Below are 27164 nucleotides of genomic sequence, written 5' to 3'. Positions count from 1 at the left end.
AGTGGGGCTTTCCGGATACGTCATCCCGGTCTTCCGAGTTCTAGCTAGCGGTTGCGGTGTTCATGTCGCGAGTCTCCTGAAACGTCGCCGCATTTGTCGGACTCTTTTTACTCCACGTCTACCGTGAAAATGGACAGGGCCACTGACGGTGGTCGGGCGGTAGAATTTTGAGACGCCGTCGCCAGAAACGCCGGTTCGCACCGACAGGCGGGATGTCAACAACGCGGCCCCTCCTCGGGATGCGACGAGTCACCGAGCTAACGTACCCCGAGCAGCCGAGCAGCAGGCTCCCCGCGGCCGCCGCTAGGCAGCAGACGGAGGCCGCCACAGTGGACGAGTTCACTGTCCTGGAGGATAAAGAAGAGGAGCTGAAATGCGCCAAGCCGCGCGTGGAGCAGGTTTTTAAGGTGACGTTCACCATTATCGGGCTGCTGGACTACACGGGACAGCCGCACGGTAGCAAAACCTTAAGGCAGATATGGCTGCAGCTTCGAGGCAACAGGGAGGACGTTTCCAAGGCAAAGGTGAGCTTCCACGTGCGCTTTACAAACTATAGCAGCAGTTTATTAAGGAGTTTTGAATCAAAATTAAAGCTTAGCAACGCAGCTGGCCTGTGAGAGGGCAGGTGCATCTCTGTCCTGATTCCACTTCTACATCACAAGAAGAAGTGTACGTAAACAACTTTTAAGAATGGTCGCCTTGGTTTGCAGGTCCCCCGTTTTAACCAGCTTCCCATCTTTCTCAGATGCACCCACTTCCGTCTCAAGAACATTTAAATGATAGTAAAGTTACTCATAAATGTCCTGTAATGTAGCCACACAAGTTACATGTTAGCATTATGGGAAATGTCATGGCATTCTGTTTATTTCTGTCTGTCGATTCAAATTTTTATCAACATGACGTCATCAGCTAACTGAATTAAGGATTTATTAGTTTGTTATCCTAGTTGTAAAAGCTTGTTGAAGTTTCACATAAGAAGAAAAGAAAACGTGTTAGTGTCCCACATATCTCACATTTATTTGTGTGCCCATAGTTCAGTAATCTGAATAAAAAACATAATATGGTGTCAAACTTCCAAACTGAAAGATGCATAACCTTTAACCTATTTTTGACTGGATAAATTATACAAGAAAGGTCCTTTTCACAAAACACCTAAAAGTATTTAAGCTTTATTTATGCAAAAAGGAAGTTAAAATAAGCTTTAGATTGAAGAGGAAAGATACAACTCTAATAATCCATCTACTAGGTTGTTAATCAACTGATTAAATGTTAATCAATTGCTGATTGGCCTCATAAATAGCAGCTTGAAAGCACGCCAAATCAACATTATATCTTTTTAACCCATTAAACTAACACTGCTATTAATTAACCGATTCAAAATCTTTTTGCAGAACTACAGAAAATGTGTTTTTGAATGATCTTAGGAAAACTTTTAAGTCTTTTTTACCCCAATCCAAATGACTTTAATCTTGAAGAAAAATGAATACAAGTAAAACCTGTTGATACAATATTTGTTATAACTCCTAAAGAAAAAGAAGTAGTTGTGGCTCCACAAACTCTATAATAGCAATTTTGATAGATTTGCTGACCATAAAGTGGCACAAATTAATCTTTTTGAGTCAAAAAGTGTCAGTGATGAAAACTAAAGTTACATTTAAACAGTTTTAATCTGATTTATTGTCCAGTTTTGAAATAATGGCTATAAAAAAAAAAGACATGGACATTGAATTTTAAAATATTATGATTAAACAATGTATGAAGTAAAAAAAAAAAATCCCATGTGATTTATGTCTTTTTGGAAGAATACAAGGAAATGAAGCAAATCTAGCCTGAAATACGGCATCAAAAGTCTTAATTCTTCTTTTCAAAACCTCTTAAGTAATTCTTAGAATTGTGATGCAATAACAGTAAAACTACTTGTACTTTTTTTTCATAAAGTTACTAAAGTACTGTAACCCCAGGATTGGAGGCAATAATCATGCATAGACACACTTAAACACAGAGTATTTCTGTGTTGATGCAGTGAGTCGAGTGTTCACTGAAACACGCAGCAGCACTTGTTTTTGAAGCATCTATTCAAGCGCAAAGTTGTCATCTGGAGACACACAATGGAGAAATGAAACTGGCAAAAAAATTTCCAGTCATGTCAGGTTAAAGTTCCTAAACTTTAAAACGCTTTTAAAATAACATAAACCTGAATGCTGTTTAAAGGTAATGGATTTTGGAAATCTGCAGAAGCACTCATGAAGGGATGGTGGAGAGTTTTTCCTGGACTTGAAATGAAGACAGACTGAACAACTGTTATCATAATCTCAGGACATTCACTTCTCAAGAAAATCATCAGAGCATCGTGTGTGTTTTAACTTCTTTTTAAATTTGACGGATGTTTTTATTTTTTTAATCACTTTGAGTTTTTAAAGTGCTTTATAAACAAAGTTTGATTTGATCTGTTCTACCCACAGAAACCTCCTCCTTCTTCAGCGTTTTGCTGTTTCCAGTAGTCTCTAGTTCAGATGGTAGCGCTTGTGTGTTGGTTTGGGGGATAAAATGTTTGTGTCTTGTCTAACTAATCAAATATGATCTTGAATGAGAGCCGTAAGCTCGGTTTTCTGTGAATTACCCGCAGAAAACAGGACTTTAGGGGGGATCTCCACATAGGAAGTGGATGCTGTTGCAATTAAGTTTTTGTACTGAACCCAACTTCGCTTTTTAACTGTAGAAATAATCGTTTATTTTACAATCTCTTGGTGTAAGTGTCCTATATGCAACCTGAGGAAATAGTCTGGAAGTTCTTAGTTGACTTTTGTTCTTTGAAAGCCTCAGAGGAAATTTCAGATCCTTGCCGGCAGAACCTGTGGAGCTCTGCGGCAGCCCTCATGATGAACCACAGCTCTGACTCATTTTCTCCACTTAAAAGACAATACTTGATTTTAGTCAGAATCTGGTGTGGCTGAGCGGATCCTTGAGATGTTCTACTCTTTAACACGTGTGAATCACGTGTTTCAGGTCTCCTGAAATTTGCAAGTCACCAGCTGTTCTGCCAGCAGCGAAAGCCCACATTTTATCGGATCTTAACCAGTTTATGGTAAAGATGACACAAGAGTCACAAAGGGCTTCCTGGGTGTCAACATCTACTTACTCGAGTGTTTGATCAGTTTGGGAAATCACTCCAGCATCGTGACATGTGGTGCTGTGAATTCACCAGCAGTCTGTGGCGCATTTCACTACTGCAGTTTCTCAGCGTCAGAAAAGAAAAAACAATATATTTTCTTTCAGTTTCTGTTATGAAACCAGCTGTATCCAGCTGTTTTTTTTTTTTTTACAAGCTATTCTAATCCACTCATAGATCAGATCTTACTGACTTCAGAAGAGCAAGAATCATTTTAACTGCTGACGAAGCATAAATGTTCCTCGCTGTTTTCATTTCTTTCAATTTTCCCAGGAAATTATTTTTTTAATCTGGCAAAATATTTTAAATAAATGAAGCTAATAAAAACTGTTCTTTGTAACTATGAAAATATTGACGGTCAAAGACTGATCCGATTAGTTTTGAGGTCACAGGTGAGGGTGTGAAGCTTTGAAAAAGAGTATTTCTCAATATGACTCCTTTCTTTCGACACATTCCTGGAGTAGAAATTATTTTCTTAAAAACGGGATCTTGGGAAATCTTGGCATAAGTCATCAGACGGCACCGCACGGTAAAACCAACATTAGAAATAGGTGCTTGAATGTGGAAAATCCCAGGAAAACTGGTGACGCTTAAGAACAACCTGCTGCATTCCAACACCCAACTTGGAAACTCTTTTATGATGTTATGACACAATAAAACTCTGCAGAGTTTCGTGACAGGCTGAAGACGGAGAGGTTGTCAAGGGTTTTGAAGGAATAAATAGAAGAAACAAACTCTGTGATCTGCAGGAAAGATCTGCCTAATGTTCAGGGGATCTCAAGAAAAATCTGCTCTTCAGCATAACCATAAGTAGATTAAACATCCATCCAATACGCTATGAGCAAATATTCCAACTGATTTGTAGTGTAAAGTCCGATCCCTCATTTTGACAGAAAAAGATAGCACTCAGAAGGACATTTATATAAATGTTTGTGTTTCTACATTTTTTTCTTCACAAAATGTGCAAAAAAAGCAGAAATTGTTTAAATATGGAAATAAAAATTCTTTCCAGCAGTCCTTTCAGCATTTGTTTACCTGTAAAAAGTTTTTTTCTTGGAACAAATGTGATGTGTTTGTAAATTTCTGAATGAATGCCGTTTCCATAGTTTTCCTATCAACCAGAAAGAGTTTCTATTCTTAGTTTTCAGAAAAGTCCCAAACATCCAGCTGCAGTGGCGTTCCTGAGCTGATCGCTCTATGCTGAGGGGGGCGGAGCCTCAGGACACTATCTCTGTTTGTTGCTTCAGCTCAGAAGCCACACCCGCAGGTCTACGAGTCACAGTTTCTTTCAAGTCTGACTGGGCTTTGTCTGTCGTGCTGCGTAACTGTTGAGTCATTTCATTTTTCCTCACTCCTCATGCAGAAGAAATGCTACTTATTCTCAGTAAGGGTGCTGCCCCCCCACCCCCCCCACACACACACTCCAGCAGCTGATTCATCCAAACATGTGGTGCAGCCCAGAGATTCCCTGAATCAGTACCCAGCCTTCAGTTTCAGCACGTGTCTCTTTGACGCCCCCACAGTCAGAAAGTGTTATGTCGTCGTAAAAACTGTAAACACATCTGATTCCTCACAGGAGTACATCCGAGGGCTGTGTGACCCAGAGCTGCGCAAAGAGGAGCGCTACCCGGTGGACATGCACTGCATCTTCGCCGGGGCTCGAGGCCTCTTCCTGGACCGGCTGATACGGGACACGAGCGCAGAGGTTCTGATGCTGGAGCCAGGCTGCCTACGGCTGCTGGGCCAGGCCGAGCCGGTGGTGATGGCTCAGAGCAGAGTCCAGCAGTTTGTCGCCCTTTTTCAAGTGAGCGTCCGGGTCTGTGCGGCATCATCGATGGGATATGAAATCACCTTTGTGATACCTGTATTTGCGCACGCTCACATCTGTCTGTGTTCATCCTGTAGGAGAAGAGGAGCCTCCCGAGCGACAGAGAGTCCGCCGTCAAACGGGCCTTCAAGTCCTTTGTGGAGGAGCGCGATGACAAGTACACCATGGAGCTGCTGCTGCTGCCCAGTGCGCTGAAGGAGGAGTTACTGGGACTGGCTCACTGCCCCTCCAACACTAACACGTCGTCTATGGTGGGTGTCACCCTTTCAAACATCAAAGCCACAGGGGGCTTTTGGGAGATTTAGCTGAATGTGTTTGGTCCGGCTTCATTTCTACTTTAAAAAGTCCCCCGTTTCTCACTTTTATGAAACTATGCCACATTAAACTGAAAGTTTGGTCATTTTGAATTCTAAAAATAGAATATGTGGCATATAATGACAATTAAAACACTGAAAATTGTTTCATATCAAAATACTTAATTTGAATAACATTTAAAATGGACATTAATACTTCTGTACTTTTATCTGTAGCTGAAGTTCTTAAGAAAAACACTTCAAAAAACTGTGGAACTATCAACAAGTGCATTAAGGGTTCACTAAATATGAAATATGGTTACTTTAAGCTAAAGTTTCTTGCTTGTAATTTTACATTTTAAACAACTTGTCAAAATTGAGATTAAAAACTAGAATTCTACTGGATCAAATGTTTTTGGAGTATTTCATCATCCTGACAAATGAAAAGTATTATGAAAAGTTTATCAAAAGACACCATCTAAAGATTTAATAAAAATTCTTAAAGTCCCACTCCGATCATCTTTTGATCTATTTCCAAAGAGTTCCCTGTGGTCTTTTAATTATGACTATGCGGATTTTAGTCCCAAAAAAAACTGTCATTTTTTTTTTAGGACATAGTTTCTGCAGAGGTGCAGTAATTTATTAGAAATTCTCACTGAGTTTTTGGTGCTTAGCAACCCCGCCCCCTTTCCCATAAAACTAAGAGCTTGGATCAGGGAGTTTGTGACCCACTCAGTGTATTACATCTCAAATAAGCTTTTTTGTCTGCTTCTGATTCACAACAATTTGAGTAAAGACAAATTCAGAAATGCAATTTTGGGCTTAATTTTTCGGAGAAAAATGCTAAAAGAACATGTTAAAAACTCAAAAACAACATTTTAATTGTAATAGGTTTGTAGAGTTTTATTATGGGTTAACTTTGAAGATATTTTTAAAGTGTAAAATTAAAAATATTACTCTGTACTTATGAAGTATTTTGACGTAAATAATAGGAATCAGCTGAGCAACAGTTGCCTCGCTTCACTTTAGTGTTTACCGTTTTATTCTTTTTATTACCAAAAAATAAATGCACAACACCTGAAAGGATTCCAGATACCCTGCTTTAATCCAAAACATTGTACTGAGGAATAAAACAAAGCACTTTTCTGCTGGTGACAAAACTGTGGTGGCAGCTTCGGTTTCAACCTCAAAGATGGTAAAAAAAAAAAAAAAAGCTCCTAAATGAGTAAAGTTAAGTTCCACCCTTGCATGCAAACCTTTGGTGTACTAATGATCAGTATCACCAGCATCAACTTTATGGTCGCACTTTTGAATAATACATTTCCCTGAAGAGCCGCTGTGTGTTTGTAGACATGGCGCTGCTGCTGCAGTAGCCTCTGTGTAAAAGCTGCTCCGCCTCTAAAAAAATGACTTCAGTTTCTGCTTCACAAGTTCACGACTGCCGGGAATCCACTAAAACAAGAAGTCTGCTTTTTTCATTCCAGAAAAAAATGACGTTTGTTTCTTCAAACAAGGACAAAGTTGTGTGTTTGTTCATCAGCTGAGTGTGTATAAGTGTTTGCACGTGCTCGGCGCGATCAGATGGAACTGTGTGTGGTGTATTACTGGAGGTGGCATTACTCAGAGCGAAAGTGCCTGTCAGGTCATTTACCTTCTCAGAACATCATGATTATGTGATGGTTTTACTGTCTTTACCCAATGAGTCATATTTTGTTAATTTTATAGAAACAGAGTATTCAGATGAGGTGATGTTTATGCAGCTCCTGGATTCTTCACTGGAGAAACAAGAAGAAGTTTATGCTGATTTGTTTTTCTGTCTCCCGTGTTTCCAGTTCAGCCTGGCGCTGCACCCCAGCATGGCCGAGGTGGAGCAGGACCGCTCCCAGAGCAGCACCCCAGTCACAGAGCTCTCCAACCGGATCCTGGACACCAGCTTCGAAGAGAAAGCAGCTGTGGGTGGGGGCGGTAAACTGGGCGGGGGGATCAGTTTGGGCACTGAGGCTGTGCTCATAAATGGCGCTCGCCCGTCGCATAAACGGCGCTCGTCTGAGAGTGAGACTCGCGACACCAAAAGACAGTACTCTCTAGAACGGAAGGAGGAGTCGCCGGAAAGAGCGCGGGAGCGACCAAGAGACCGGGAGGGCCGAGGAGGCAGCAGCTGCCGGTCCAAAACTCCCTCGGCTGCCTCGACCTTCTCCTCCTCCTCTTCCTCCTCTGCTAAAGCGAACACAGTATCCGGTCCGATAATGCTGGAGTCCAGCGAGGCCACGGGGGACGAGGCGGAGGCGGTCAGCCCGGAAACCAACCTGCGCTGCCTGGTCAACTTTTTCAGGTACAGTTCCTGTCCGGATTGTTGCAAATGGATTATTCTAACTTTATTTGTTTGAAAAAAGGAAAAAAAAATTTTTTTGAAGAAATACAGACATCTAAACAAGAATGTCTCCTCAAAATTAAAAGCAAATTTTTCATCTAATAAATTATAGGTTCTAAAAAAATAATGGAAATGGGAAAGTTTTCTTCTAAAGAGTTCAAAGGCACTCCAGCAATTTATCACCTACAGAAAAAAAAATGTAAAAAGTTAAAACTATTTAAAGTCCCACTCCAATTGTTTTTTCTATTGTAAAATCATTTTCAGTGGTTTTTTAATTATGATTATGACGTTTTTAGCCAAAATTTAAAATCCAGTGTCATTTTCTAGGATTTAAGGTGCACTCAGACTGGAAACATTGGATACTCTTACAGCAAAACTAGAGTGTGTTTACACAGATAAATCGGAAGAAAGTTTCACTCTAAATACGCGCAAGCGAACTCTGGTCCGGGGCCGAGAAATCTGTTCTCGGATTCATCTTTCGAGGTGGTCTGAAAACGATCCGCTCTGAGAGTGAAATAACTGAACCAAACTAGCCCCGGTAGCCGTTCATGAGAAGACAAACATGGAGCAACGATGCAACAGCAACTCATTAAAATGTAGTCAGATGAATGCAGGCTCACAAAAACAACTTTTAACGTGATACACAATCCTTCTTGCACTGTTTTTCCAACCATTTATATGTCATATATAATGGTTTTAGAACTATTGGTGTACTTTGTAGCTGTAGAGTACTCGGTAACCATCTTGAACCTGATCTTCATACAGACGTTCAAAATTGACAAGCAAAATTAAAAGTTTGAATAATTGAACAAACTTGGAAAGTATTTGCAAAGTGCAGCACCTCCATGTTTCTCCTTTTGTTTTGACCCACCCCTGTAACTGCTGGCCAATAGCTGAAGTGATCTTTAGTCACGTGGTTTTATTTACAAGTTTTTGTCCAGAGCAGAAATCTCCAGTAGATCCCAGTCTGACCAAACTCAAGGTATAGGACCAAATTAAGCAGACTAAATATGGAACAAATCATTTTTCCAAATCGGAATACACCCATAGTTTATTCAGAGCAGTAATAGTTCATTCAAAATTTGCCTTTTGATTTGATTTGTAGGCGAGGCTGTTGGTTCATAAGTTTCCGCCACTAATGTCCCATCAGCCCTTGTTTACACTCTCTATTGCTAGCTTATAGCCCCACACAAGCCCAAGCTAACATTAGCGAAGCAAAAGAAAATGGCAGCAATATCAGAGCTCTCCAGCCGTCCAGTTTTTGAGCCAGATACCAGCTCAGACGAGGAAGAAGTTGATGGATGTATTTGTCTGCAAGTGGATGGATCAAAATTTGAACGAAGAAGAGAGACTTTGGCCCACCCATTTCTAGTGCTGCATCACAAACCAAAGCTTTTTCAAGCCGCTGGTTTTCATCTGCTCCTGATCAAACACAGTTTGTATAAGGAAATATTCAGAAACACAGTTTAAGTCTTAAATTCTTGTATAAGTGTCCTCCATTATGAGAAAAACGCAACAAGAAGATGTCAAAAACACCAAAACATGACTTTCATTGAACTGAGTCCTAAACGTTTTTCTGCAGGTAAAGATTTTGCTTTTATTTTAATTATTGACAGATTTGCACCATTCACACAAACTAAATTGATTTGTAATCAGAAGTAAATTCTTCTGATTCCGATGGCTGCATTTCAACAGTGGTTTCTGTTTGAACACAGGTTAAAAAAAGTTGTGTTTTGGTTCAATGATGCAGCAGATTTTTTAATAAGACACTTCAACTGCCTGAATTTTGGTTTTTGTTTCACCAGCGTAAGAAAAAAAAAATTCCACATGTGGAGCTTGTCTTATGAAGATTCAAATTTCAGACAAAACAAAATTCCTAAAGATAAGATAGCGGGAAAAGTAACAGAAGCCAGCGTCAACCCATGTAGACTTCACTTTACCTGTTTGTTTGACATTCCCATCGGAATAAAATAGTTTTTTTTTTATTTCTCTACAGAACAATGGGCTACCAGCAGGAAGTAGTTGAGCGTGTCGTCAAGGCAACGGGACAGACTGAGGACACCTTTCTTGTTTTGGAGAAAATAGTAGAAGAAACCAATCGCTGTGAGGGCGGGGGCAAAGAAAGACAACAGAACTCAGTGCACCCTGCAGACGCTTCCTCTTCATCCTCATCCTCCACAGTCTCTCGCTTTCGCGAGAAGGAGCTGGGAAGGACACTAGAGGACCCGGGCCGGTCCAAAGAGAACATTAAACCGAGTCTGCATGGGAGCAGCAGCAACGGGCTCGGACACCGGCGGCAGTGCAGCGGCAGCGAGACCAGCACCCAGCAGGTCCTCCTCCTCTGTTTCTGCTGTTTGACTGAGCACATGAGCTTTTCAGTCAACTGTAAGTTTTCATGACATTCTTCTGTTTAGGCCATCACCATAAGGAGGAGTTCCAGTGCACAGGGAGGGGCGGGACGCTACGATGTCATCACCATCAACGATGACGACGATAATCTCATTCTCAACACCAAAACGGCGGACAGCAGGACGTCCCGGACTATGACTGTTGCCCGCCTCGACTCGCAGTCGGGATCAAGAATAGACTACCTGGCACGGGGAGGGGGCGGGGCCTCACAGAGGGACTACATGTCCCGTTGTGGCGCTCAGACTTTGGGAGGATCAGTGATGGTGGAGAGTTTGACCGCACTGCGCAACACGCCACAGTGGCTGAACACCACCACCACGTCAACACAGAGCGTAAGTTTGAGCAGTTTGGAAAAAAAATTTAAATCTTCATAATTTAAGCTTAAAAAAAGGTTCATCTATCCATTTTCCTAACTTGGGATCATGAGGCTGCCTGACCCCGGGTTCATGCGGCAATCGTTACAGCTCAGGTGCGACGCTGGAACGGTCTAGCTACGGCAGATGACTTACAGAGGCTGCAGCCACAGGCTCTGCTGTCGACCTTGTGTAGATTCACGCGATAACCGGTGAATATAGAGGAACACCCCCCTCCTTGCGTGCACAACTGAAGAATGTCTGTTCTCAATCCATACTCATCAAAATCACTTCTAGTCATGCTTTATAAAAAAATTAAAAATCACCTGCTCCAAATGATAATTATCCTCCGCCATTATCAGAATATTTTCGATTTGCTTTGGAGTCAGCTGATGCCATTTCTCCATGGAGGCACTCACTGTTCAGCTGGTAGCAATTCAGTAACTGGTGGGACCAGCCTTTGGCTCGCTGTGTGTGTGGGCTTGTGTGTAGCCGAAGGGCCGGCGTGGCTTCATATCTGCTCCCCTCTTGGGAAATTCACGCAACATCTTTGGACGCAAAAGTTTCACGTATTGTGTGACAAGTAGGGCAGACCAGGATTGGTTGTCACAATGATGGAGTGATTACAACACGGTGAAAACAGCATGTACAGCAGAAAATGGGTTTTATTTTGAAGAATTTACTGGATGCACTTTACATTCACTCGCATGATTTCCAATTTCGGGCGTTTATTAGCCCCAAATTGCTCTCACTCGGCTCCGGCGTCTAGCAAAATTATGAACCCAACGAAACGGATTTGTAGCGCTGGAGAGGCCAGATTGCAGAGGTCGGACATAATTTAATGCAGTGGAGATTCCTCTTATGCTTTTCAAGTTAGGTAAAGACTCTGGTGGTCGCATCTGAGTTGTAATGGCTGCCGTATGAGCCTAACCTAGCTGTTGTTGGGCAATGGCGGGGTACACCCTAAACAGGTAGTCAGTTTGTCACAATAACACATTCAGTCACAACTAGGGACAACTTGGAGTATCCAGTTAACCTATAAAGTATGTTTTTGGACTATGGGAGGAAACTGGAGTCCCCAAAGAAAACCCACGCATGCACGAGGAGAATACAGAAAGGTTCTAGTTGGAATTTAAATTGTGACCTTCTTTCTCACCATGAGTGCTAACCACTCTGCTACTGTGTGGCCCTTAAAAAGGTGCAATTTTAGTCATTTTTAACTTGGCTTTTCTACAGCTTCATTCATTCATCAAACTTACAGTTTTCTGATTGAAAAAATGTGTTTGAAGCACCAGATTTAAAAAAAAAAATGGTTCAAAGATCAAAGCAACAAAGTACTGAAAATCAAGAAGCTATCACCAGAGATTATATCTTAATACACGCATGGTGCATCCGCATTCTCTGTTCTTTAAACTCTATTTTGTGTGCGTTTGTTTATTTATTTTTTTTTTACTTACAATTTTTATTACCTGCAACTTTTGTGTATGTTTTTATATCCATGGAAAGAATTTCTTAGCGCTGAGAGCGTTGCTTCCCTGTTTCATGTGACGATAAACACTTTGAATCTTGAAGCATTTTCAAAAAGCAGGAACTGCTTTAATCTTTTCAAAATCTTTATAATAAATGGGTTTTATTTTTAGGCGTCTTGGACGAAGCAATAAAGATACTAATCAGCATTTCTGAAAATGTTTACAGCATTGTTAAAAATAAAGATGTTTTTGTCAGTTTTTCTAGACCATTTTGATCAGGAAGGAGCTTAACAAAGCGCTTTCGTCTTACTGTGAGATGGCTCTAGTTTGAATATTGCCTGAGACCTTTCTATGTGGAGTTTGCATGTTCTCCTCTTGCATGAGTGGATTTTCTGTAGACACTCCGGCTTCCTCCCACAGTTCAAAAACATGCTTCATGGGTTAATTGGTGTCTAAATTGTCCTTAGGTGTGCATGTGTGTAAGAGTGTGGCCCTATGACTGATTGGTTTAGCCTGCCTTCACCCAACAGTCCAGGGGTTTGCTCCAGTAACCTTGTGTGACCTCAAAAGAAATTCAAGGGGTTCTAAAAATGGAAGGATTAGTTTACAAGTACTTTAGAAAGTTTATTTCTCAAAGTCTATGAAAATCGTTATAGACTTTTGTTTAGAAATTAAACAGGGGAACTGTCTGCAACATATTAGCCTCACATCAGCTGTCAGGCACAGTGGTGGAGGTGTTATGATTTGGGCTTGAAATGAAATGATGCATTCCAAACCTGAGCTTTAAGAAAATTTGACTCTTCCATAAGAGTCAAAAATATCAGTGCAGCATAGAGGTGCCAAAATGTGTGGATTTATTTTATACAGAGAGTGACAAATGTCAGCACTTTTTGAGTTGATTACAGTGGTTTCTCGCTATATAGTATATATAGTGGTTCACCTTTTGCTGTCTCACTGTTATCAGATTTTTTTCTGTGGAATTTTGCAAGCTCTTCTTTTTCTTTCTTTCTTCTTAAACCTTAACTATTTTATAGGTATATTTTTAGAACTTAACCCCTGAGATAGATAAGGGAACAATGTGTGTAACAGCTGTTGTGTAACAAAGTAGTAGGGCAAGTTCTGGTTTAATAGTAGTTTTTGTTGCTAAATAAAGCCTGTGTGACGGGTTTGACGTTTTTGTGCATCCAATGTAGATTCTTCTCGTTTCCTTTTGGATTCCCATCCTGAACCTCATCTTTGCCTCCCTGTTTGTTTTTCCTTCCTCAGTCTGCTCAGCCAAACAATCGAAGCTCCGCCTACCAGACCATCAGCCACATGGGTTTTCAGGGAGCTCGGGCTCCTCCCGCCAATGACCCCCCTGCTGCCCCTGTCACCGGCTTGACTCGTTTCCATCAATCGCTGAGGACCCCCTTTACCCTCAACCTTCCAAACGAGCAAGGAGATCCAAAGCTCAGACACATCATCATCGACGGAAGCAATGTGGCGATGGCGTGAGTCTGCGCACACCCACTCACACACATTTTGGTGCACACACCGAGTTTGCTGCAGTCAGCAGTGAAGCACACCTGTGTCAATTTTTTGCTCAACAGTCTGAGAGTCATTCTACAGTCTCAGTTTGTGGTCATTCTGCTGAACTAAAACTTTGATTTTTACACACATGAAAGTTTTCTCTTTGGATTGGAACCAAAAATAAAGGTTAAATTTGTGTTTTTTTTAAAAAAAGCTGGTGGCAGGTCCCTTTCTTGGTGTAAAAACTTGTGTTCAGTTTTCATTCTGGTCAACGTTTTCCTCTGAAATATTTCATCTATGTGTTAAAGCAAAAACAAGAGCGAAAAAAAATTCTTAAGAAAAAGAAAAGAATACATTTTTGTGAGTCCAAATATTATATTAAAATATTATATTATAATATTATATTGTTTTAAATAATTCTATATAATTAAATTAAATTAATGGGATTAATTTGTTTGAAAAACATGCCAAAGCAAAAGGCTGTTTTGTGTTTTTAATAAGAAGACAGCGATACATTTCTGGAAAATCTGGAAAATATTTCCCCATAGACTGATGTCAGACTGTTGAGATAACTGTTGAACTAAATTATCTTTTCTTCTGTGTGATATAAAAAGATGTTTTTCTTTCTTTTTCAGTTTGTCATGTTTTGTCTGATGCTAACTTGGTTAAAAACATCTTTAACTTGGATGTCTGACCAAAAACATTTCAACTTCATAAAATCCTGAAGATGGAAAGAACTTTTTCGTAGAAACAGTGTTCCCTCACTATATCTTGGTTCACCTTTCATGGTGTTTGTTTCTCTTTTGTGCAATTTTGCATGTTTTGAACTTTGAGAGTTTAAACGAGAAAGAAGTGTGAAATGTTAATATTTGAGGAATGTGTAGTGGGGAGTTTCACTGCCTTAAATGTCTATATTGAAACAGATAGAGTAGATGACTATTTCACAGATTTTACCTATTGTGGGTTGTGTCCACCGTATTTTAAAATGGGAGTCGTTTGTTCTTGAATGCAGCGTGAAAGGCAGAGCTGACTGTAGTGTTGTGTGTAAACAGTTGGACGAGTGGGTATGTAGATGTTTTAGGAGCAGCCTGCTCTCTGTCCACTTCATTTGATTTTTTTTTTTATTTTGAGATCACTTCCGCAGTCTTGCGTCTGAGTCACATTCAGGGGTTTCGTCAGGTTGGCGGCGTGAAAAGACAACAGGTTGAATGTCATCTGACGATGAATCAAATCCCTGTCACGATGTTGTCACTTCCCAGACCTGTTGAGCCTGTAGCACGTTTTGGCCTTCACTTCTGAAGCTGCCAGCCTTCCCATCAGTGCCTGCACCCGCTCACACACACAAACATGGCAGTGTGTGGGTGCACCCAGCTGCAGCCTTTTTGTGTGGGTGCACCAAAACTTTACTCATCTGTTTGTCGCAGGCCAGTGAGTGTGTTATCGATGCGGGGGTTCGAGGTACGGGGGTGTTTCTGAGAAAAGCTTTTCGAGTAAAACAAAAAATCATTCTTATTTTTCTATTTTCTAGACATAATATAACGGGGATGAGAACAGAAAAGCTCAGCCTCATTTTTCCTTTGATGTATCATTACAAACTTCATCTCGACTTCCTCATTGAGGAACTTCTTCCTTCAACATTCTTCTGTCTTTACCAGAAGTCAAACAGGAAATACAGATTTTCTCTTAAACATAAAGGAAGGGACATTAACTCAATGTTTTATTTCTCCAATATTTCATCTGGTTGATGACTATTTGTGATCCTTTGTCTCGTTTGATTACTGTACAGATGTCAAATATTTATTCAACCCCTCCTTCCAGGGTGTCATTCCCTACTCGTTACAACTGCCCTTACAGGTGGATGAGCAAGGCTGTCTGTGGGCAAAAAAAACCTGTACTGGGCATGCAGGTGGCCCGCAGCTCTGTGAACCCAAACAACAAAAATGTTTTCTATGGACATGCTGTGGGCGACAGGTCATAGAATAGTTTAACAACACAGAAGGTTTGCACTGCAAGGAGCCGTTAGTGCTGTTCAAGTGAAAAACGTTCGCCTTGCATACAACCTGAATGAGGAAATCAGAAGATCAGAGCGCTGTACCGCGTCCCAATGGTTTGGAACCCATGATTTAATTGGAACAACCAGCACATGGAGGGACACAAAAAAGGCCAAAAAGGGACGTAGAGGGGGCCTAAACCATACGTCCATATATTAGGGGTGTAACAGTTCGGATGGTGTCACGGTTTTAGGGTTACGGTTCAGATCAGTGAAAAGTAACGACAATAAAAAACAGGAAAAAAACAAGAAGATAAAATCACATTTTTGAAAAGCTTTAAAAAATATTTGAGAAAACAGTATTTCAATGCGTAAATATACACCCACACATCTTTGAACTTTGAACATAGACAAAAATTTAAAAACATGATTAAATTTACGTGTCTTGAAACCAAATCTACAAAACTGAGAGAATGCTTAAAATGCAATCCATTCCTTGCCCAGACCCTCCAGGATTTCGCGATGTTGCGATCTCAACCATTAACGCAAATTCAAGCAATCCCCGCGATTTGTTGCACACTTGCAACTTTTTATTTTCACCGCAACTTTACTGCAACTTTGACCAATCTACCGTGACAACAGTCATGGATGACGACGCAGCTTCGTGACTTCTGACTCCTTTCCGCGAGCAGTGCTGTTTTTTATTATCTCTCTTTAGTCAGACTTTTTTCTCTTCCACCCCGCCACGTGCGCGATCGCGCATGCGGTGGGGTGGGGTGGGTGCAATGAGCACGAACGCGCATGTGGCGGGGGGTCTGTTAAGCACGGGGGTGTGGAGTGATCGTTGCGTACAGCTGCAGCACAACATGAACCGAGTGTGAGAGAAAGACCGAGAGAGACTCTGGAAATGGATAATACAAAGAAAGGTGTATGCAAGAAAATAATTATATTATGATTAAGGCCTTTCTTTTACAGCATCTGATGAAATCGAGACATGCGACATTAAAGAAACAATATCAGAATGTATTCACAGCATGTTTTCACACATTTTACACTGGCCCTCCTCATCGTTATCAGATTGCAGCATATGTAGAATGGAAAGGGCTTTTCTGTTCTATCAAAATGAATACACATCAGTGCAGGAATGTTGTCATCAGTCTATGTGAGTCACGCCCTGTGCAGTTGTGTAATGTTGTGAAAAACCTTGCAGTGTTTCACGTCAGGTTGGTTTGAAATAAGCGTGTCTTTGTCCACAAACTTTATGTAATAAGTTGGTTTTGTGTGTTACACCTAAAGGCCTAGCCATGGTCACCGCATGTAGCATTAGCATAGCTCTGGGTGGACCTCCAGAACCACCACTCTGCATGTTCTCCAGCTCTTCCTGCACTGCTGACTACTCACTTCCTGAATCAGGTGTATTATGTCAATCAGAGTGGAATTACTTGAGTCAGCTCAGCAACAATCAAGACAGGGAGAGCTGGAAAACAGGCTGGGTGGTGGAAGCACTTCCACAGCTGCAGATGAACCAGAGCACATTCCCTGAATGACCCTCCTGTTTGATGAGAACTACATTTTAGTTGGTTTCTACTACTTTCTGTTAGAATAAACTGTTGTTGTTCTGCTGCAGAATGAATTTTCTGTTTTCAGCTTTTTTTCCAGTAGATTTAAAGGTACCTGACCTCACTCAATGACAAGAAGGATTCTGTGTAACTTCTGCTTTCACTGTGCCTTGTAAATTGGACTTTAATGCATTGCTTAAGTCATTTTACATGGGCCAACACTAAAGATATTTTGGGGGGGACGTTTCTCCCAAGATTTTTTCCTGTTTCAAAGAGACATGAATGGGCATAAATGTTAAGATTGGTACCATAATGTGACATTCGTGAGCAGCAATACCGACTGTACAAAAGGGAAGGGTTTGTGATTTGTCTGTTCTCTTCTGAAATTGCATCGTTTCTGTTACCACACTAAGATGACTCTGCTTTTTTATTCATCTATCAGTCACTCCCATTGTATCTATGAGAATTGGAGGGCGTTGTTGTGATGTCACTCATAGAAAATGAATTACTTTAGTCCAGTTGTGAAAGCTGTCAAATGTTCTGAATGTGGGAGCCAGCAAGCGACACCTTTTTATCAAAGCATCTTATTGGCCAGTTTTTAACTTGAATAACTTGCAACAAAGAAAACTACATCATTAAAAACAATCAAGATTTACCACAATGTGTTAATAAAAAAGGGGTTAGCAGAGCAATGAAGGTTGTTCTGGCTGAGTAATAGCGGTTTATTTCCTTAACCCTTGTGCTATCTAATGGGGTCCAGGTGACCCCACCCTTATATTGATGTATGATCCCTTCCATGACAAAGGTGGACAGGATGTTATGTCTACCATGGACACCAGTGAAGATAAAAATCCTTGGGGGGGAAAAAAATCAGCGCGCAGATGACCCGACTTTTAATGTAAACATTCCTAGGATAACACAAGGGATACTAGAAATCTATGGGATTTTGGCTGTCACTGTTATGTGTTTTGTTTCCACTTAAGCGTCAGAGCACTACTTCTTTGGGTTCTATGTTAGAAAAGACATAAATCTTTTTTTCCAACCATTTCCTTTTCACTGACAATGCTGTTGGACTTACACTGAACTTTATTGATCCCCAAGGAAACTGATCGTCTGTGCACCTTTATTTATGTCAACTTTCATTGTTGAGAGCTCCAATGGGACGACTTTAAAACCAAACAGGCCAGGGGTGGTAAACTTTGCCTGACTTTTCAAAATCACAATCCGGGCTGGGTTCAAAAGCATGATGCATTCTCCAAATCAAAAACTTGTTGAGATGTTATTTTAAACAAATACATTTGCCTAAAGTGAAGTGAGCGTCTTAACATGCTGCTGACCAGCAGTGATCACCACAGACCAGCGTTAAACTCACTGTTGTTGTTTCTGTATGTATTTTCAGCTAAGTTTTCATTTAAGAAATTTAGAAAAATAAAATAAAAGTTCTAACAGAATGTCACAAGTTTCTTTGATGACTTTCTGCATATAGAAACATCAAATGATCAAAAAAAAAATTGTCACTCCAAAACTTCCCCACTCTTCTATGAATGGGTTTATAAAAAATTATATTAACTGATATTTTGACTTAGAAACGGCACCAATTAATCAGCTTCTTTTTTGAAAGTTCTTTCTTGTATTTTCCATTACAAATGTGTTTATCGTTGCAGTTCAAAGTACTGAGAGATTATGCTCGAGTTGTTCAGAGTTATAAACAAGAGCAGCTCTTTCACTTTCACCTGGAGGTTTGATTGAAAATGAGAGCAACAGGTCGGTTCACCAACAAGGCGGTGGGTCAGTCTCCATTCACTCTCAGGCTGGACAGGATGGCCAATAAATACAATTTATGATTTTTTTCACACCGAATTTGATTGCCAATTTTTTATCATTTTTTTTTCTACCTCTGTTTAATTTCTTAAACAACAACCACAAATGACATCATGTCTTTAGCAAAAATGTTTTAATTTTAGCATCTCCTTTGGAAGTTTGCCTGAACATAAAGTCCAACAAAATCAAGTTATAAAACAATGCAGCACATGTTTTGTGACCTGTTTGTTTGAGCATCTTATAAAGGAAAACACTGAGTTTTTCTTTCAGGTGTTGGAACACATTTTTTGTACTCCCTTTTCTGGTAGCAAAAGCCTTCAAACAGATTTAGCAGAGTGTGATGTGTTGCTTAAAGGCCAAAGTCACAAAACTGAACTAATTTCATAAAACTGAAGAACTTGTTTTGGGAATGAGCTCTTCTTTGCTGGTTGCCATTTTAACTTGTGCATGCAGCAAGAAACAGCGAGCTGACCTAACTATAAATAAACGGAAGATGGCAGAGTGCTGGGAAAATAAAATGCAGATTTTTCCTCAAAAATCTTAAGCAACAAAATTCAGTTTATCAGTAAAATCGATTCAGCCCTAATTCATACGAATGTAAAATGATGTTATTGTCCAGGATAACTGTACTGCAGGGGAATTTTTGTTTTAATGAACATCATCGTTTTATTCTATATTTCAGATCCAAGTTCAGCTTTGACAGTTTACAGCTTATTTACAGTTTTTCAGAAGAGTCGCTTGGGTTTCAGGATAAAAAGGGTGACCCCTGCAAGGCAGAAGAACTGCTTCAAATGAGGAGTCTGGCGATACGATACGTGTTCCACGATACAATACACATCGCAATATATTCCAAGACTGTACCAGAACAATTTTCTCTTTTTTTAAGATTATATTAAAAAAGTAAAAACTAAGTAGTAGAGTAGTCTAATAACAGCAAAAACTTCAAGGCTGACTGAACATTTAACACAAGCTGGTTGTTGAGATCTTGTTGTCGTTCTGGTGTGGTGTAGAGCTGCTCAAAGAGGCTCAATGTGTTGTTCTGCTAACTTGCGGTCAGGGTGTAGGTAGAAAACAAAAGTAAGATGCTGAAAGTAGCTCATAAATTAATTAAATATCATCTCGTCAGCATTTTAAATCGCCAAACGAAATATTGCAATATATGGTTAAATAGTTTTTTCTCTACATTTATTGAGGTGCAAAGGTATTTTTAGTGTCTCGTGTCCAAGTGCTGAATTTATGCTGTCAAACTAAAGTTGAGCTCTTTGGACACACTGGTGAAAAGCAGTTCCTACAGAGAAACATGGTGGTGGAAGTATGATGCTCTGGGGCCATGTTGGAAGCATGTGTTCAGAAAATGTGATATTTCGAGGAAAGTTGAGGTGGAATCAGCCACTTGTCTAACTCCGGATACATTTTGAAGACTTTATTTGAGAATGCGCAACCTTTAGAACTACAAACTATAAAAACAATGCTTTGCCTGCTTTCTAATGAACCACAATGCATGAGGAGGCAGATTGATGGTTGCAGTGATACCCCGACTCTGGAATAACAGCTGCACATGCGACTGATGAGAAACCAGGAGTGAATAGAAATGTCTAAGGACAGGACGTCCAGCCACCGCTGCATTCTGCTGCTCTGGGCTGTGATGACAGGAACCTTTATCTTCCAATGTGACCTCAAGTCAACATTTCCCTTGTTTTCCCCAACAAGTTCGACTGTCGACACACAGGTCTGAGTCTGTCAAACGCAGACCAAAATAAACTCCTCGTCAGGGCTTTGGACTCAGCTGATTGGCTGCTGGGGGGCTGCGGCGTGCAGCTTCCTGCTCGCAGAGCCGCAGCCTCTCGGGGAGTTTTTCATGTGTTGCAGATTGATGTTTATGTTGTTCTGTGGTTTGGAGCCGTAGCTACCATTCTGCTCTTCAGCAGCCATCTGACGCGCGGATGCATGGTGTCCACGTCAACCTGGGTTTATGAATCTAATCTGGGTCAAAAAAAACGTTCGTGCCCTTTTTGTTGTCGTGTTCCATTCATTTAACCTGCGGTGTTGTAAACAGACTCACGGGGACCACTGAATCACCTTTGTTTATGTTCCTTTGTTTTCTGGATTCCATGATGTTAAAAATGATGCACATTTCAGTTCTCCAGTGGAAGTTTGGTCACATCTTCTTGATTCCTGTTTGGTTTATTTAATTTTTTGGGGGTCTTCAGGGTCGGTTCATGTGTGTCGTCAAAACGGCATTTCTTATGATCTAAGTGGTAACGGAAGAAAACCACAATATTGTTTTTATAAGCAGAAATCTGCTTTGAATCGTCTGAAATTGTGATATTCCACTTAAAATTGAGGATTTTTTAAAATGTTTTAAACATTTCAACTTTTCTAAATGAATCACTCATTATTTTGATGTCATATTTAAACAAGATAATTTTTAATATATTTTCTTTATTTTGTTGATATTACTTTTAAGTTCTTAAAGTAACAAAGAAGAAACAAAAACAGCTCAGAATTTCACGTTTCTGGTGTGAGTTCTCTTTTCTGTCACTGGACTCCTTGGATGCTCGTATGTACCAGAAAAATTGGGTTTGGAGAGAAGACTTTTCTTCTGTTCGGGACACTTTGGGTTTGCGGGATCTTTGATGTGATTTTTGGGAGGAGGAGTCTATGAAGGAGAGATTCAAGTCGGCGGTTTAGAGATGATGTTCTGAATCTTTTTCATCGTTTGGCTTCGTCTCTGCAAGTTGAATCTTCAAACTGCATTTCTTGAGCAAAGTGTGGTCTGACGGTCAGGAAAACGATGTTGAGGGATTTCCCAGAGATTTCTTCACGTTCTTTGAACCATTTCAAGGTTTTATTTTCTTTGGACGAGACAGCTTTAAGATTATTTTCTTCTTATGTTTGTAAAACTTTATATTTGCAGCCACATCACTGCTCTTTCTCTCACATTTTTGTATTATTTAGTTTAAATCTGCGTCTCAGCTGAGGTCATGATTCAGAGGTTTTCCATGCAGGTGTTCCTCCTCTTCACAGTGCTGCATGTCTCTGTCTGCTCCACAGTCATGGCCTTCACCGGTTCTTCTCCTGTCGTGGCATCGCTCTGGCCGTGGAGACATTCTGGAAGCGAGGCCACAGAGAGATCACCGTGTTTGTCCCACAGTGGCGCCAAAAAAGAGACCGATTCACAACAGGTACATACACACAGGTACACATGGGACGGCTCTGTGTGAGGTGTTCAGCTTTTTCAATCCACTGACAGTCACGCCTGCACTCACTTCTATGTTCATCTTATTTAATGCAACACTTTCAGTTCAGTCTAAGCAGAAACAAAATGAAGGCGTTTTTACTCAGGTTGAGTGATATAAATACATGTCTTGTGAATAAATTAGTTTTTTAATTACATTTTTTTGAGATCTGTTATTAAAACAGTTGCAAAATTATTATTTTTTTTCTTTTTTTGTACAAAGTTTCAACATTTTTGAAAACTGAACATTTTAAACATTTATTCATAGTTTTTGTTCGAATGACGATCATTCCGAAACCACAAAAACCGCTGTGTTATTAAGTAAAATATTTATGTATTAGGTTAAGGATTATTAGAGCCTTCTGAGATGCCATAGAAAAGCCATGGCTTCCTTCATTGAAGATATTTTTTCAGACGTTGCTGTAATGGATCATTATGGGGTGGGATTATATAACGGGGTGGGATTAAATAAATTTGCTTCCTCCCACTCCCTTTCAAGTGATCTAGTTGTAGTTCAATTTGATATTTTTTTATGTTTTCTCTCTTTTAATTTATTAAACTCAACACTACTCAATGTTAATGACGTTTTAGCCTCATTAGAATTCCTGCAGTTCAAGCAAGCTTTAAGCGTCATTAAATACTATTTTAGTGACAAAAATCTTTGAAACTGATGACAAAAGCATTTGGTTTTAGAGAAAAATATAAATAAAATAATCAAATATTAGTCGCTGTGTTACTGTTTAAAGAAACATTTGCTGTTCTTGGTTCTAAAAGAAAATTAAATGTACATTATATCTGAACGTTAAGTTAGAGTAAAAATTTATTTCAGAGCAACATTTCCTGAACCAGCTAGAAGACCTGCGGCTGCTCTCCTTCACCCCATCCAGGGAAGTCTGCGGTCAGAGGATCTCGTCACACGATGACAGGTAATTGATGAACTGCAGTCTCATTCTGGCTCCAGCAGTGTGTGTGTGTGGGGGTGTGTGTGTGTGTGTGTGTGTGTGCACTGCAGGGATCTTTGAATGCTGGGAAAACCCTAATTCACACACACCCTTCCTTATTTTGTGTTTCCGCCTCGCAGGTTCCTGCTGCACCTCGCTGAAAAAACAGATGGGGTCATTGTAACCAATGACAACCTGAGGGACTTTGTCAACACGTCTGACACCTGGAGGAAGATCATCCAGGAGAGGTGAGCTCAATGTACACACGGACCAGGAAATCCCACGAGCTGTCCGCTCTGATACCCGAAAGTCCAGTGAGTCAGCAAACTAAAGTCAAAAGTTAATGATCTGTTTGCTGTGGTTTGTTTACATGGAAACTTCTCCATCACATGCTCATCCAGGAAATGTAAGGATTAAAAAACACCTTTAATCCACAGAAAATCCTTTGTTAAAAACGGATCATCTGTAAAATCTGTGAATCAAAGTTATATATGTAAAATGTTAGATAACTTCAAACCATCTATAGTATGTTCAGACTCTTTCTAATTCACCCCTTTAACAGAAAGTACCAATTTTATCATCACTTTTAATTTATAGGTTTATTTATAGCAGAGTTCTCCATATTAACAGTTTTACTTTGTTTTGGCTTCCTGGGGTCACACTATGACCTCGTTTCTGGGAGGATGTCGCCCTCTAGTGGTGGATGAAAGCTGTTGATCTCGCTTCATTTCAATGAGGTTCAGTGATCAACAAATAATACACTTTTTCAAAAGTTTGATAAAGCAAATCATTTGGCTGAGCTTCTCTGAGTTTAAAATTCCTTTTTTTCTCTTTTGAAATGTAGTTTGTTGCAAAAAAACACTTTTTATCTGCCATCAAATACATCAAAGACCCAGACCAATCATCTTTTGATCTATTTTCAAAGCATTCTCAGTGTCCTTTTCATTATAATTATGCAGTTTTTGGGGCAAAATCCCCTAAATCTGTGACATTTTCAAGGACATAGTTTCTGCAGACTGGCAGCAATTCATTAGAAATTCACCTGTAGTTGTAGGCAGGACTGTTGGTGCAGAGCAACCACACCCCCTTCCCTGTCCCCTTGCTGAGAGTTCAAAGCTGTCAAAAATAAGCTCTTTTTTAACTGCATTTTTCTTTTATCTGCCCCTGTCTCACAATAATTTCAAAAAAATATTACTCATTATAATAATGTAATGTGACACAATTTTAAGCTCATTTTTCTTTATATATTTCTGCCATCATCAATAAAATACCCCAAGACAATGTTATAAATGAAAAAAACACAATTTTCATCTCAGTGGGTATTCAAACAGAATTCAGAACAGGGTACTTTGTATAATCATTATTTATGTTTCCTTACTGTTGAGTACTTTGGGGTTTTTTCAGTTAGACATCACTTTTTATAAGAATATTATGTGTGTTTTGTTTTTTTTTACTTATTCCATTTGTTGCATAGAAGTCGGATTTTGTGCTGTGACAAAAAAACCTTCTTCTGACACAGTGCTATCAAGGGAATGCAGAAGTGCTTATTCTTTTGGCACAACACCAGAAGCCAACATAGTTTAAAAGCAAGTGTCGCCTGGTCTTCTATCCAAACCAGATGTATACAAAATAATTTGCCTTTTTTTATTAAAAAAATCAATTTTGATGTGTTCTTTTTCATCAGGAAAAACCGCCACAAGAACATGTTTAAACTGCAGAATCTCGGTTCTTAATCAGAGTGTGTGGGTCAAAAATATGGAAAAAAAATCTTTATTAAAAGCTAAAGATATTGAAGGTGTTGATGAAATCAGAGAAATATCCTCAAATGTTCTCAGATTTTCCTGAATTGACATAATTTGCTGTAATTCTGACATTTCTGGATGAGTTGCACTAAAATAAAGTTACGATTTTGTTTAAATAAAGAGGCAGCTTGAAGACGAACGAGTATCACGGTAGAGGTTGGTGTTTGAGCGTCTCCTGTTCTCCCAGGTTGCTTCAGTTCACCTTTGTGGAGGATCACTTCATGATCCCCGACGACCCGCTGGGCCAAAAGGGACCTCACCTGGACGACTTCCTGAGAAAAGACTTCAGGTTTGCAGCCGCGCTTGTGCTTCAGAGCCCCGGTGACACCCCCGCCATCATTTCACCTGTCTGTTTCCTCCCTCCAGGCGGCCGCCGGCCACCCCCCCACCCCTGCAGCCCCCAGACTTCCGGCCGTCGGCACAGCAGCAGCCCGTCTACGTCCAGGCTCTTCAGTCGGCTCTAACGCCTCACCCCACCACACACTGGCCCCACTCCGGCCCCCCTGAATGGCACCCGCCCCGCCGCTCCCCTTCACCGTCCCCGTCCCCTCCCCCCCAGCGGTCGCCGGGGGAGACATCCGAGCTTAAAAGAAAACTGTACGACATCTTTCCGGACCATAAGCAGCGCATCGACCGCATCCTCAGCGACAACCCGTACATGAGAGACCTGAACGCCCTGTCGGGGCTGCTGTTAGGATAAACCCTCCCACCCCCACCCCATAATTTATTTCAGTCTCATCCGGCAGCAGCGATGTGGGGAAGAAGGAAACATGTTTCCTTAAATAAAAAACAGGCTGCTGAAAAAACTAGCTGCTACTTTTAAAGCGTAATTTTTTGGCTTCTCTGTCGCCTCCTTTGCTTTCAAAGCGGTCCAGCTGAGCGGCGCCGGAGCGGGCGGACCCGTGCGTTCAGCAGCAAACATCATTCCCAGGAGAGAAAGCGGCTCACTGACAGGACGTTGGAGAAGGTGGCAGCGGCCGGGAGGCCGCCGTCAGAGCCTCAGATATTTTTTGTAAGAATTTTTTGAAGAGAAGAGCTGTATAAAGTTTATTAAGAGAATCCCAAAAGTCAACAGGCGGAGTCACAGGGACGTCTTCAGGCTGAATGAACTGCAAAGATCTGTATTTTATTTTTGTTAAAGATGCAGCCCCCCCGTGTGCATTTGTTCAGGTCCGTCTGGTTTTAAATCGGCTTGACTCATGTTAAACTGACGTTTTTCTCCCTAAAATAATTAATGTCCAATTCCTGGTTCTTTGAAGTTCTTGCGCTCAGCAATTTCATTTCTCACCATCATATTATCTTTATTTTCTGGGAAGTTTTTGGAATCTGGATTTTGAAAATTCTGGTCCATTCAAGGTGAAGGTGAAATGAATGTTGGCCCAGGATGGCGCCCTTCTCTGCGGCCGGAGGTCACACCTTCACGATTATTGTTATCTTAGAAGCCTGATGTTGAGCAGATTTCAAATTCAGTTTAATAAAAAAAAAAAAAATGCAAAAATAGATCTTAGAAAATAAAAAACTTAACTTTCACCTGCAGTAACAAATATCGTGGCTCATATTGAGACACAAAAAAACCTCTGACCTTTGGAAGAAACCATCTTTGATCCAAATCTGGTGTTACAGTAAGCCATTTTTTCCAGAGACTTTTTTGTGAAAGGTCGCCGTGGTTAGAATTATCAGAATAATCAGCACACGTGAGAACATGTGCTGATTATTATTTTTTTTTTTTCAGCAGTCAATCTACTCCAGCAGTAAAGTGGTTTGCCTACAGTTTTTTTTTCTATTTTGTCCGGTCTGAGCTGCCGTATCAACAGGGTATCAGCTCATTTTTTTAAGCAGTTGGACCCAAACTTAAAAATTCCTTTTGGGCAGGAATGCTCAGACCTAGCAGTTGGGAGATGAAATCCGGCGCTGAGATGGGTCGCTCTGACAGCTGCTGAGGTCAGTTTGGGCTCCGGCTCGCCGCAGGGCGGTCTGCTCACCGTGGTCCGGATCTTCAACACAAACACTACAAGAGTTCAGTCGTTCTGCTGACTCGGCTTTATTAGCTGAAGTGAGTAGAGATGACGATTTCAGAGATAAAACTTTTAACGTCCACAATATTTCTTTTTAGCATCCCCCCGTTCCCAATGCGTCCATTTACGGAATGCAGGTTTAATGTTTGAAATAAGTTGACATTTTTTTCAAGAACAAAGAAACTTTTGCACCCGTGTTGAAATTCTCACTGAAACTTGACGAGGTTTGTTTGTGTTTGATTTGTTTTACTGAAGGATTTTTTTTTTTCATGTAAGATAGTTCATCTGTGATAGTTCATTTTTGTAAATATACACATTTTGGCTACAGTGCACACATGGATTTATGTATGTGAGAAAGTAATAAATGCAGCATTCCCCATAAAAGATCATTTTTCCA

General features: G+C 40.4%; 1 protein-coding gene across 1 annotated transcript; it reads left to right on the top strand.

Annotated features, from left to right (window-relative positions):
• n4bp1 (nedd4 binding protein 1) lies at window positions 1-27164 on the top strand. The gene is made up of 12 exons (XM_024282154.2): window positions 1-524; window positions 4746-4973; window positions 5075-5248; window positions 7123-7622; window positions 9658-9991; window positions 10076-10402; window positions 13159-13382; window positions 21826-21956; window positions 22839-22935; window positions 23091-23198; window positions 24940-25041; window positions 25119-27164. The coding sequence occupies exons 1-12, from the start codon at window positions 213-215 to the stop codon at window positions 25450-25452; spliced, it is 2871 nt and encodes a 956-aa protein (XP_024137922.1). The 5' UTR covers window positions 1-212; the 3' UTR covers window positions 25453-27164.

This window comes from Oryzias melastigma, linkage group LG6, assembly GCF_002922805.2.
Source record: "Oryzias melastigma strain HK-1 linkage group LG6, ASM292280v2, whole genome shotgun sequence".
Taxonomy (NCBI): Eukaryota; Metazoa; Chordata; class Actinopteri; order Beloniformes; family Adrianichthyidae; genus Oryzias; species Oryzias melastigma.
Note: the sequence above shows the minus strand (reverse complement) of the source record. Positions and strands in the feature narration are given on the sequence as shown.

Excerpts from the sequence above, each read along its gene's own strand:
- n4bp1 (XM_024282154.2), top strand. The coding sequence starts at position 213 with ATGTCAACAACGCGGCCCCTCCTCGGGATGCGACGAGTCACCGAGCTA. Across the intron at positions 21,957-22,838 it reads AAGAGACCGATTCACAACAG|AGCAACATTTCCTGAACCAG; the intron begins GTACATACACAC and ends AATTTATTTCAG. Across the intron at positions 22,936-23,090 it reads ATCTCGTCACACGATGACAG|GTTCCTGCTGCACCTCGCTG; the intron begins GTAATTGATGAA and ends TCCGCCTCGCAG.